Source organism: Myotis daubentonii, chromosome 10, assembly GCF_963259705.1.
Source record: "Myotis daubentonii chromosome 10, mMyoDau2.1, whole genome shotgun sequence".
NCBI classification, from domain to species: Eukaryota; Metazoa; Chordata; class Mammalia; order Chiroptera; family Vespertilionidae; genus Myotis; species Myotis daubentonii.
The window spans coordinates 29,987,113-30,000,997 of NC_081849.1; the positions used below are offsets into that span (position 1 = coordinate 29,987,113).

A 13,885-nucleotide genomic window follows, 5' to 3' on the forward strand; every position below is an offset into this window, starting at 1 on the left:
TGTTTGAAAGCAAATAGATGTAATTTCAAATGTGGAGGGAGTCCCAAATGTATTATCCTTTACATAACTGCACCAGATTCTGCGACATGCTTACCTTTGCTAAAGGAAGAACACAGGTACCCCCGCACCCACTGAGGATGCAAGCTGGACCCTTCACAATGAGCCTCTTTCACAGACCAAATGCCCTGTCTAACAACCCTGAAAGACTCTTCAAGTGCTTTAGCAGTACTCGAATTTATTTTTAACTTGGGCTTGTCATTCTGGTACTTTTCTTATAATAACACTTGAACTGCAAACTTACCAAAGATTTACACAATTGAAACACTCAAAAGTGAATTCTAAATTATTATTCATCCCCACATTTTCTTACAAAGGGGGAAGTTCACATAGTATGATTTGATTAAAATATGTAAATCACACACACACAGGAAAATGACCAAAGGTTATGCTAACAGTAGAGTTCAGAGTCTTAAATGCTACCTTCAAAGCAGATGGCCCTGAGTGTGAAACTTAACTTTATGACTTTTACGATTGTAGGCATGTTTTCTAACATTTTTATTCTCAGTCTTCTCATCTATGGAATGGGAATATAACAACTGTTACTATATACTGTTATTGGGGCATTAAATCTGATCAGAACTCAAGCTGGTGAGCATAATGCCAGGCGCACATGATCGCTTCTCTGGCTAAACGGAACAAAGCCACTAGGTTTCTGCTTGGCATAAGGTGAGACACTGTCGCGTGGCAGTGCAGGGCCTGGGCCTCTCTGATCAGCATTAGGGGTAAAGGATGACATGTCACGCTCATGGCATGTCTTGCCTACTTGTGCCTTAGATCCCCTTAGAACTGATTTTCAGAGTGCGGGGTCATGCCCTGATTTTAGCATAACAGAACCTCAAACAGCTGATAGATGTTTAAAATGCAGGGATTAGCTGCACTTTTTAAAGTATCTGAAGAAAAACTGAAATGCAAAAAGGTTAATACATGGTCAATATTCCACAGACAAACACATGGCTCCCCCTAGATACATAAAACCAAAGGATGTGACACAGGAGTTGAGGGTAGGGCTACAAAATAAGGAGGAAGACACTCCAGTCAGAGACTTGATCCACTCTTGCTGCCCCCTTTAAAAAAAGAAGCTCAGCGAGCAAATAGCTTTGTTTATTGGAAATCCTGAAGCTAACTCATGATCTGATTCTCAAATTGAGCAAGTGACTTTTTTTTTTTTTTGCACCCACTGACTGAGTCAGGCTTTGTGCTGCCTGGAGTCCACACCAGAGTTCTCAAACAGAGTTCTAAAACAGACCCCTCTGGTGGGCTGAGTGGGAAGAGCACAGGCAGAGTGAGAAAGCTCTTGGGGGAAATGGACGGAGCCCAGGGAAGAAAACAACCATTGCCCATGCTGCAGCCTGGGCTCAAATTTGGAAATTGGTATGAGATAAAGCCCAAGTAGCTCCTACTTCTTTTTCTTTGGAATTTTCCATTTATTTATCTGATTTATGGAACCAGCAGAGAGAAGCTGGCATGAAAAGAGAGGAAAGCATAACATTTTGGCCCAATTAAAGGTCAAGTGAAATCACTAGAAGATAACCCAGGAAAGGTGACAGTGGGAGAAGAGAGAAGAAAGAAGATGGGTGAAGCTTAGCCATTACCTCTGCTCAGAAGCTCAGTGAGCAAATAGCTTTGTTTATTGGAAATCCTGAAGCTAACTCATGATCTGATTCTCAAATTGAGCAATTGACTTTTTTTTTTTTTTTTTTTTTTTTAGTTTCCTGGATTTAGCAACTCTCTCCTGTTCTTTTAAAAGTTATCAAATTTATTATTTGCTTTCTTTCCCTTTATAGATATAATTCATGTTCATTGAAATCAATCAGGAAATATAGAAAGCCAATTAGAAATTATCTATAATCCTACCACTCAGAGATAACATTGAGGGCTACAGTCATAATAACAAAAGCATTAGCCATAAATATACCCCCAGCTTTTGAATGCTTAGGCCTTTTTGGTACCCTCACAATTGATCTTTGGGTCCAGAAACTATGACCCAAAACCTATAATCAATGAATCAGAATTTGGACAGATTTCTGCCCAGATAACAAGCTCTCCTGGAAGCTCAGCTGGCCCAGAAGTGCTCTTCATTCTGAGGTTCTTGTGAAGGCTGGTGTGTTAGCCACCAACAGCTTCATTCATTCTGAGGCAAATTATGTCTGATGGATCCTCTTGGCTACTTTAGAAGTCAACATCACAGTTTACAAAGGCATACATGTAAATTTCTGCCGGAAGTCGGTCCATCCTTGCTGCTTGACGCAGTCGCTGCAGGATAGAAACATCTGCACAGCATATGTTTCAAGGGACCTGGCGTATATAGCATACTGTTCTTAATATGTTTTCTCCCCTTAGTGCTGTGTGTTTTAACCAAGGTCACCTCTCTGAGAAAGGTTGTTTCCCCAGGTAGGGATTTTTCCCTGAAGTTAGGGAGGGGATGAAACTCCTTAACTAAGTGCCAGGCGGGTAGTTAATCACTTTAACTACAAACAATCATGCTTAAGCTACATAATCTTTACTCCCTGGAATGGAGATAAGAAACGCCCTAACCTTTGTAATAGAAATTGACAGGATTAAAATCAACTGGTATAAATACAGATGTAACAAGACAATAAACGGCAGAACCTCTCTGGAGATCCAGACCAGAACTTGGCTGGAGATCCTGGCTGGAGATCCTGGCTAGGCTGCTGATCAACTGAACACTGTCTCCGTGGCATTCCTTCCTCACCGACTCCGTCTATGCCTTTGGGAACCCCTGGACCTGCTGGGGTTGGACCCCGGCAAACTTCTACTTTGGCAATGTTTTGGCTACTCCCTGATAGAGTGCAGGGTGTGCAAGCGTTTTCTGAGGCTCCCTTTTCTGGTCTGTAAGCCAGAAAACTAAGGATTTAGTTACCTCACTCTGCTGCATACTTCCTGCAACTGTGTTCATGCCAGGACCAGGCAGTACAGAGAGAAAGAGAGAAAGTAGCAGTGTTGGTTTATCCCTTTCTCTTAGGGTCACAGTTGCTCTTATTTAGAATGAAAGTCTTTCTTCACTTATAATTTTAAGCACCTGGAGCCTTTGTCATTGCTGCTACCAGTGTAGGTCAATAGGCTAGAATAGAGTCCCAAAAGTTACATATATCCAAATATATCCATATTCATATGTATCTATATCTATCTATCTATTACCAATTAATTTCTGATAAAAATGTAAAGGCAATCCAATAGAAAAAGATGGTCTTTTCAACAAATAGTGCTGGAACCACTAAACAATTTTAAATGCAAAAAGAATAATTAAAAACCTACAAGTAATCTAAACCTCACATTTTATTTATTTATTTTTAAATATATTTTTATTGATTTCAGAGATGAAGGGAGAGGGATAGATAGATAGATAGATGGATGCATGCATACATACATAAATGATGAGAGAGAATCATTGATTGGCCACCTCCTGCAAGCCCCCTACTGGGAATCGAGCCTGCAACCCAAGCATGTGCCCTGACTGGGAATCGAACCCGGACCTCTGGATTCATAGGTCAACACTCAACTACTGAGCTACGCCGGCCAGGCTAAACCTGGGTTACAACATTTTATACAAAAATTAACTCAAAGCAAGTCATAGATTTAAATGCAAAATGTAAAACGTTTGTTTCCAGAAGAAAACAAAGGAGGAAATATTCATGACCTGGGATTAAACGAAGAGTTCTTGAATGTAACACCAAACATACCAGTGTGGCAAAACTGCCTGAGTGCTGGGGTATAAAAAAATGAGGGGTGGGGTGGGGAGGTAGACAATAAAAAAAAGGGAGAATTTCCTGAATTTCTCTGGGCATTCAGAGTCCCTTTCTTTTCCTTAAGGAGGAGCCCACGGGCTCTCCTAGAGCTCCCTCTGTCTGCACCCACTGACTGAGTCAGGCTTTGTGCTGCCTGGAGGCCACACCAGGGTTTTTGGAGGATAAACAAGAGCAGAGCTCACCACCAGTTTGATGGTATTTTAAATTCTTATCTTCTCCAATCTGCTGCTATCACTTACTTTTCAGAATTCTCAAATAGCTACTTTAAGAATTCTATCCAGGTGTTTCCTTCTCATTCAACAGATGTATATTGATTGATACTATGTGCCAAACACTCATGGAATACAAAAACATACCTCTTTAAAGAAAAAAAATAATAACTTTAACTTTGTCAAAAGTTGAAACTTTTGCTCTATATAAGATATTGTTAAGAGAATGAAAAGACAATTTATATACTGCAATAAAAATATTCACATTCACAAAGCACATACTTAACAAATGACTCCAGAATACAGGGTGGGGCAAAAGTAGTTGTACAGTATGGAAAATAATACAATAATTAATAAATAATAATACAAAAAACACTGTGTTTCGTGTACTCACAACTGTATACCTACTTTTGCCCACCCTGTATATGATAAATTTTCAAAATTCAACAGGAAGAAAACGAAACAGCTCCCCAATTGGTGAGACTTGAACAGGTACTTCATCAAAGAGTACAAAATAGAACACAAATAATCACATGTAAAGACACTCATTTTAGAATGATCAAATGATAAAAAAAATTTCAAATGCTGAAAAGTTTGAGTGTTAGCAGAGATGTGCAAAAACTGGAATTTGCATACATTTGTTGGTGGAATGGGACAATCACTCTGGAAAACAGTCAGTTTCTTATTAAGTTAAGCACACCCTTACCATATGATCCAGGAATCCCATTTCTAGGTGTTTAACCTAGGAAAATTAAAACTAATGTTTACACAAAACCCTTTCATCAATGTTTATGGAAGGCCTATCATAACTTCCCAGCACAGGAAATAACCCAGATGGAGATGTCCTTTAATGAGTAACTGGGTAAGTAAATGGAAACATTCATGCAATGAAATGCTACTCAGCAGTAAGTATGAAAAAATGATTGATGTATGCAACAACTTTGATAAGTCCCAAATACATTATGGTCAGTTAAAGAAGCCAGTTGTAAAGGGTTATGTATTAGATACATAATGGAGCCCTGACTTTCCTGAGGACCAAAGCAACATTAATGTGGATTGTTAAACATCACTGAAAATAGCAAATAGCAGGGTGAAAGTGGGTCAAAGCTAAGTTACCATTGCCATAATATATAAAGACAGTACTCACTATTGTGCTTAGATTTTTCTCCATGTTCCTCACTCTATTTGACAGTATTTTGCTATCTAATTTTAAAAGTTATACTCAAATTTAATAAAATTTTATTATATAATATTTCATCAGTTACATATAATATGTACTATTTAATATATCATATATAAATCTAAAATATTTTAGATTTAAAGTGGCCATACCTAGGTGTCTTGCCTGTTATACCCTTTCAAAACAAACAAAACAATTTACCTCACAAAAGCATATATACTTGAAATAAGAAAAAAAGCGCCTCATTTAATTTACATACCACTAAGACTTAAACACAATACAAACGTAAAAAGTGATAGAAATATGGCACATATCACAAGCACTTCACTTGCTGATACTCTCAGTACTCTGAACTCTATAAATAATGCCACTGAAAGTAATGATCCCTGAGAGCCATTGCTTGGACTTGACTTTTCTGAACAGGCCTTCTGTAGAACAGAGAATATACCCCAGCAATAACCTGCATTAAATTGGAAATTAAATGCTAACTTCTTATTGATTCTTTGATCACTCAATTTTAATGTCCATAAAGGTAGTGCTTTACTGTGCTTACCCTAGATAGCAAGCACAAAACAGTCTCTGATGCAGAGCAAGGACAAAATAAATATTTTGAAATAAATATTTAATAAGTAAGTGTATATCTATAAGACTAGGGTTGAAAATAAGATTATATCACTTTGGCATATACCTAGATGTTAGACATCAAACGGTTCAATTTAGACCTGTATTCTTTCATTCATTCATTCTACCAACCAACCATTATATTTGGTTTCAGAATACTTTGTGCTGAGATCTGTGATCAGAGCAGGGAACACAAAGATTCATAAAAAGATATGGTCAATGAGTTCAAAGTCTAGTGTGGGATACAAAGACATAGAGCTCAAGTAATTGATACCAATTTACTAAACCTTTGAGAACTATGAGAACATCAATAGTGAACTCCTGTGAGGATGTAGCTAATTCTGACAGCCAGAATCAAGGACCAATTCTTTGAGAAGGCAATCATTCAACCAGGCCCTGAGAAATAGAAAGGATCATGATGGCCCTAACCAGTTTGGCTCAGTGGATAGAGCGTCGGCCTGTGGACTCAAGGGTCCCAGGTTCGATTCCAGTCGGGGGCATGTACCTTGGTTGTGGGCACATCCCCAGTAGGGCGTGTGCAGGAGGCAGCTGATTGATGTTTCTCTCTCATCGATGTTTCTCTCTCATCGATGTTTCTAACACTCTATCCCTCTCCCTTCCTCTCTGTAAAAAAAAAAAAAAAAATCAATAAAATATATTTTTTAAAAGAAAGTAAGAAAGAAAGAAAGGAAGGGAGAAAGAAAGGCTCATGATGGATGAAAGGCGGCAGATTATACATTGTTAAGAGTATGAGCTCTGAAGTAAGACGGCCTGAGTTTGCATCCCAGTCTGCCATTCCTTAGCTGTGTGACCCTAGGCAAGTACTTAACCCCCCTGTGCATCAGGCTTCTCGTGAACCACAGGAAGATAATAATACCACATATGACATAGGGTTGTTGGGGAAGGACATTAGCATAATATATGTAAAGCACCACGTGTACCAGGACCCGAAACATAACAAAAGCTAGCTAAGTGTATGGGAGATGGAGACAAGAAAGAAGAGCAAGACAGAGGCAACCACATAAAGTCCCAAAGTGGAGTGCTAAAACACATATTTTCTTTTTGTCTGTTTTCACCAGAAAAAAAATGAAAGCATAAAGTATGTTAAGTACAAATTACTGTGTATAAACTGGGTTTTGCTAACTCAATGAAAGCTTTAGGGCATTGCTCCTTTATTACAACCATGGATCCTTATCCCAGAAAAACGCACAGATGCAGATGACCATACCTAGAACCCCATGCATAATTGTAGGGGTCTGTCCACAAATCAAGGTCAGCAGGCACTTCTTCAACATCCTCCCTGAGCATTAGAAATTAGATCAGAGTAATGGTCTAATGGTATGACCAACTTTCCATAAAAACCAATGCTTAGTATGGAATTATATACAGCCCTATGCAAACAGGGGCCCTAAAGTATCTAATAAAAAATTAAACTGTAAACTCATAGAGGAATGAGACAAGTAGAACACAATGAACTTCACAGCTCCATCTCAAAGCAGAGAACGGGTAAAGAAGGCAATTGCGGTTAGGCGGTTCTTTGTCTGAGAAGCAGACCTGTGGGGGAAAAGGGCGCAGGCCGTCTAACCCTGAGGAGGAGATGAGGGCGAGAGACAAAATGTAAAAACTGACCGGCTTTGTACTCACATGGTGAAGGAGCCAGGGGGGGCAGACACTCTCCGCAGGTCCGCAGCTTGCACCTGATGGAGACTAGAGGCAGCAGGGAATGAGCAGCGAGGACAGTCAGCACAACAGCGTGGACAGACAGGGAACAAGCCCGGAGAGAGAAAGAGAGACACACAAAATTTAAACAGAAAGTAAACAAGCGCGTCACCAAACCGTGAATGCAAAGGAAAAATCAGGCCAGCCACGGAAATAATCCAGAAAGCCGGTGGTAGCAACGAAGCCAACAGGACACATGGCAGAGGCTGGCTCTAGGCAAACCACAGACTGGAGCGCACGCAGGGCAGAGCGCAGGGCAGATGTGGAGAGCACTGACGCTGCGGGCAGGGCAGAGATGCGGGGCAGGAGGGATCATTGTGTTCCTCTCTTTCCCTAGGTCATTCAGGACATCCAAGGAGAGGAAGCACCACACACACAGAGACACACACACACACACACACACACACACACTCACACACACAAGGGCAGGCTGGCATCATCAACTTATCTCTGAGGAGAGTGAAGGTATATTTCACCCCTTAACATAGTCCTTATAATTCCAGGGCTTTGCAGAAATATTCGTGTCAAAAGACCACCATGTTGAAAAGACTGACTCACTTTAACTTCCTTCATGTAAAACACCAAAGCTTTTTAAGAACTCTATAAGTGATACCCCCAAAGTCTAAATTTACCACAACAAAGTTGTAATTCCACTCATATGGTAGAAGATTGAAACCATAGACGACATCTCTCTTTTGTCTCTTCTTAGATTAAGGAGAGGGCCTTGAGTGGTTATTAGAAAAGACAAATGTAGAATTCAAAAAACTAAAACCCAAATTTCCTATCACTTTTACCTAATTATACTCTCAGTCGATTTGAACAGTTTCACTATAGTGGCAATTGACTTAGCTCCCCAGATCCATCTTTTCTGCTAGATGTGTAAAGTCTCATGTACACTAACCCATGAAGTCACTCCCTGCGATTCCACAAGGACTATCAGTGATAACAAATAATATTTCTCAGCAGACGGGCTGACTAGTTCAAAGCTGGCAGCTAGAAATCTTGTCCTTAGACAATGCAATCACCCTTAACAATGTGTTTTTAATAACTACTGAACTCAGGGTAACGGCTAGCTTAAGACCTCCCTAAACACCGAGTACTGTTAAATTTCTGATTTTTTTCTTTTAAAAATTTTTTTATTGTTTTTCTTTTTAGAGAGAGAGGAAGGGATAGGGAGAGAGAAAGAAACATTGATGTGAGAGCGAAACATCGATCGCTGCCTCCTATATGTCCCCTACCAGGGATCGCCCGTAAGCCAGGCATGTGCCTTGACCGGGAATCAAACCAGCAACCTTTCAGTGCATGGGACAATGCCCAACTAACAGAGCCATACCAGCCTGAGCAAATTTCTGATCTTTTTCTAACGTGCCTTTCAAAGAGGGAGCATAATGTGGCTAACACATTACTAGTACATGAATATGAACCTACATAAATCTCCTCTATTACTTTTTTGTGGGAAGCTATTCGCTAGAGTTCATATTTTGAATAGCTTCATAACCACAATAAAATGAGATATATTCCTGTACCAATAGAGGGAGGACTATTGAACACAAATGGGGACTAGTCTTTTAGTTTGTGTATAATAACAACAAAAGTGAATTATAAACCAAGACGTTTTTAAAAATTATTTTTCCCTTTTTGCATATGTGAGGCTGTAGTGGCATTATGAAGAACTCTTATTTAACTGTTTCTCATGGGACTTCCTCCAGTTATGCATGTGAATCAGATCTAAAAATTCTTCCAGTTATTATAAAATATGATCAAGACATTTCCTACATCATTTTTATATTCATGAGATCTTAGATTTGTTATTTTAGAAATAATTTTAAAGAAATATGTCATATCTGTACCATGTGTGAGCCACTTATTCATCATGTAACCATGAGTCTCAGGCACACTGACAGGTACCAGGACCCTAAAAGGAAAACCCCAGGGTTTCCCCACAGAGTAAAGAAGAGAGACACGTAAACCAATGGTTACACGATTTTTCATAAATGGTATAAGTAAGAGCACTATAGGAGCACTGAGTGGTGTATTTAACGTCTAGAAGTAGAGAAGAGTTATTAGGGAAAGTGATATATCAATGCAGTCTTGAACTTGAGTGAGAATCAGCAGATGAAAGGAGGTGAGGACAACAGAAGGAAAAGATATGATGATTCACAAGACAGGCTGCTGCTCTAGGACCAGCACTTATCTCTGCAGCATAGGGATATAAGGATGGAGAAGGCAAGGGTCATAAAGTCTGTAAAGCAAAGCATATGGGCTTTACATTTTTAGAAAGTTCATTCCAACTAGTCTATTGGAAAAGGCATTATGTGAAGGGCAGCAACACTGGAAATAAGGAAATGAGTTATGAGCATATTTTGGGAGTGCCACTGAGAGGTAACTAGCAGAGAAGATGGTTAGATGGTGTGAGAGTTAAAGATGTGGGAATTAGATAGAAGGTAGATTTCAAAGAAGGCACTGGAGGTGTAAAAGTGAAGGGGACTGAGAGGTCTCTAGGGACCAGGGTCATGGTGAATGAGTGGATGGTGGTTCCATTCACACACATGTGAATGAAAAGGCTCATTGGGTGATGAGGAGAATAGACTTAATGAATCTATTAATAGTAGTCCATGTAGTCTGATGTTGTTATGAGATATCCAAGTAAAAATGTCAACTTAAATATTTAGTGATAAATCTTCAGTTTTTAGAAGAAACCCTTGTTGAAGATGCAGATCCGAGACTCATTAGCTCATCAGTCATAGATGAAACGTGGGGTGCTGATGAGCTCTCCCAGAGAAAGGGCAAATCCCTGCGGAGCACTGGCATTCAAGCCAAAGAGGGAGCCAGTTGTTTAGGGGAACCACAACACTTAAAACTCAAATACTCACAGTTCGCATGCTATGTGAATGAAGGATACTTTCTTAAGATAAAGGAGAGCCTCTTCTGACTGAGAACTCCCATCTTCCTCAACACACAGAGGTTTTTCTAACTAAAATTCTTAAGACAGTTTAGACCAGGCAAATGAAACAGAAGAAACATATAGTCTTAGCAAAAAAAAAAAAAAAAAAGAAAGAAAGAAAAAGAAAATGAGAAAGACAGAAAGGAAGAAAAAGAAAAAATGAAGGAAGGAAATAAAGATATATCTTTCAATGATCTCTCTCTGACTTGGCTGCAATAGTAAGCTTTATACAACCATGGCTGGAAGAGAGAAAACATTTTAAAAGGTCTTAACAGTCAGGCTGCCCTTAAACTGAAAACTCCGTTTATACATCTAGTAGAAGAAGTTAGATTTCAAAACAATGATTTCTAGAGAAATGGAAAAAAAGCAATCTAATCTCAGAGGGTGAATAAGATCAGTGGGTAAGAGAAATTAAGGTTTAGTGAAAAAATATTATATGGTAACTGAGTGTTTTGTTTTCCTTTGAAACGTGCTACCTATATTGATTTTGTAAAAATATAGTGTTGAATGATTTTTATCATAAGTAGTAATAAAGATCTTTCTTATTTTTGAATATTTATTTGTGTTCTCTTTAAAATCAAAAGCATACTATTAATGCCATTTTGCATGAGTCTTTCATATGACCCAAGGCTGCTTTAATGGAGCCACCACTGCCCCCTGGTGGAAAGTAACTATTTTTGAGTTGAGATGGCTTATTGAACACCTACCTACCTGTGCCGCTAAATCTATGAAGTCACAAAATCTGTCATGTGTGTCATGAGTACAACCCCCCCGCAACCTACTTATATTTGTTTTTATATGTGAAAAAAGCCTCCGTGGATTCTTAACAATACAATTACTAAGTAAATACAAATTCTTTCTCAAAGGCAAGAGGTGTTTAAAACTAAATATAGTACCTGAAAACAATGTCATGTCTGATAAGATTATTAAGTAGATAAGTTCCAGACATGAGAATTGGAGTTCCTTGCCTATAAACACTAAGAACATTCAGATGTATTATGTGTTCTTAACAAGCTATCTACACGGGACCCCAAACAGCCTGAGCTACTCACAGAGATGGCTTTTCACTACCAGTTCAGAGACTTCGACCAAACCAATGATTCATGGCTTAACTCTAAGGTTTCTAGAGAGAATGTGGCCAACCATATATTGTTGCTGACATTTTACTTTTTAACATTTAAACTCAGCAATTGCATAGCCAACCTAATAGAAGGTAAAGATATCAGGAATAAGCTAGGAGCTTCACTAGCTGCAAAATGTAAATAAAACAAGAGATATGCTAAATGAGACCCTAGATAATGACCTAAGAGAAATCCTAGGGAAGCCCAGTGATTCGGGGAAGGAGGAAGCAGAGCAGAGAGGACATATTACCCCAAGTTTAGACTTCGAAGCAGACACCCAAAATGAACACCCAAAATGAAGAGCCCTGTCTAATGCTGTTCCTCAATGTATACTCTCTCAGAGCGGTGGTCAAGTGTCAGCAGTGACCTTGGCACCCATGTCATTGGCTTATTCTAGGCACTTCTGTAGATTGTCATATCAACTCAATAAATACATGGCAGAGCATGTTCTTGCTTCACAGGCACTAGAGGAAGCCAGCCATTCAGTACAAATAGTTAACCATGCACCACAGGCCACAAACAGGAAGAGTACCTTGGAGGGTCCCTCACTGTGACAGAAGAATGACCCAAAGGTGAGCCCTGAAACGGCCTTACCTTGAGTCAGGGTGGTCATATGGGCATGATATATAGAAGATACTCAAGAAATGCTCCAAATCCCCATCTTTTTCCATCTCCTTCACCAACCCCAGATACACATTTCAATAAAAATTAGAATAAGGGATGCTAAAAAAAATGGATATCTAGTCATTACCACCTTATCTGAAATCAGTTTATCCAAACAACAAGGAAAGGGTCAAGGACAGGATACACTTTGTTTAAGCATTGCATCATGGGTCAGGTTAAATCTAAACAAAAGAATGCCACCTAGAATGGCAAACTGAGCTGAAGCAACAGAGTACACAGGACCCCAAAAAGGCAGGAGACAGGTGAGCCAAAATCCAGCTCTGCCAACCTCCTGCTGTTGGCAAAACCAATACTCTCCAAGTGACCTGAGTAAAGAGGCAGACAGCCTGACTTCCTAAAACGAAATACAAAAGAACGCGTTTATTTGGATGCATTTTATGGCCCCTGATTCTTAATGCGTTTCTGATGGACCCAGGAAACATATACTCAGGTGGTCAGTGGAGAAGCATCGTCAATCTAGCATGTGATACTGTAATGAGTTCTAAAAGAAGAATGTGGTCACTGGGTAATAAACATGAAGAAAAAACGTGAGAGAGACTAAGGAACTGAGGAGTCTCCTGGACTTTTGCTCCTTTCTCAACACAGTGAGGCCCCAACCATGCACATGCTCTGCGTCATCCTCTCCACACTCTTTGTGTTCAGGAAGGTAGGGAAGGGGCGGACTCACTCATTGAGTAAAGGCATGGACGTTCTCCTCTTGCTCTTCTGCACCATGTTGGCCTGATTCCTCAAGGAGATCCGAATCATAGCGGGGGCCAGCCTGCAGGGCTCCCCATCCACTTGCATGGGGATGGATTTGTACGTCAGCAGCATGACCTCCCGGCACTGGTGCAGCCTTTCCCCGTGGCCCCCGACTTGCAGGGCAGCCTGTGAAAACAAGAGTCAAAAGGAAGCTAGGAGTTCGTTCTTAAAGTTACTCAGCAAAGCTAGGAACCCCAAGTCCACTATATAGAAGCAAATACCTTTGATAAAGATATGGAAAATTTTTAGCCAGCAGTAAAACAGGAAGCCCTGGATAAATCAATACAAGTAAACTAACGTTTCTAAACTTTTAATGAGCTTCACCATAAATTCTCATTGATAGCCGCTTTTCACTTTTATGTACTTTTCAGCCTTAATGTAATCATGATAGTTTAACACAAAAGTTGGCCTGTTCATTATCTATGCATATTGAATAAGCAATTTGAGTAGAACAAAAAGAACATAAAAGAGATAAAGCACATAGTTTAAGAGAGCTTCTAACCTACAGTTGACCCTTGAGCAGAATGGATTTGAACTGTGTGAGTCCACTTACATGCACATTTTTAAATAAATATATTGAAAAATTTTTTGAAAGATTTTCTTACTATTGTGAAGAAATTGTATCAATTATGCTAGGCTACCATAAAACAATGAAATTGCTGCTTTTCTTTGTTATCAATGCATTAATCATTATAGTAATTTATGTTTTCAATTATCTTTCCATTTCTGATGCCTAGTGTTAGTAATACATGTAACATCCACAGTGTTTTCTATCAAATAAGACAATATTGATGTCGGTAATGACAGATGATTTATCCTGTAAACAGAAGATGTACACT

General features: G+C 39.3%; 1 protein-coding gene across 2 annotated transcripts in view; it reads right to left on the reverse strand.

Moving 5' to 3' along the window:
* Positions 1 to 13,885, reverse strand: part of DGKI (diacylglycerol kinase iota) — a 396,707-nt gene that overhangs the window by 120,497 nt on the left and 262,325 nt on the right. Inside the window, exons 20-21 of one of the 2 annotated variants that reach the window (XM_059711895.1) lie at positions 12,973 to 13,172; positions 7,482 to 7,544 (exon numbers count right to left, since the gene is read on the reverse strand). In XM_059711895.1, coding sequence (XP_059567878.1) covers positions 7,482 to 7,544; positions 12,973 to 13,172 — 263 coding nt within the window. The remainder of the gene's footprint in view (positions 1 to 7,481; positions 7,545 to 12,972; positions 13,173 to 13,885) is intronic. The other variant, XM_059711894.1, reaches the window with a different exon arrangement.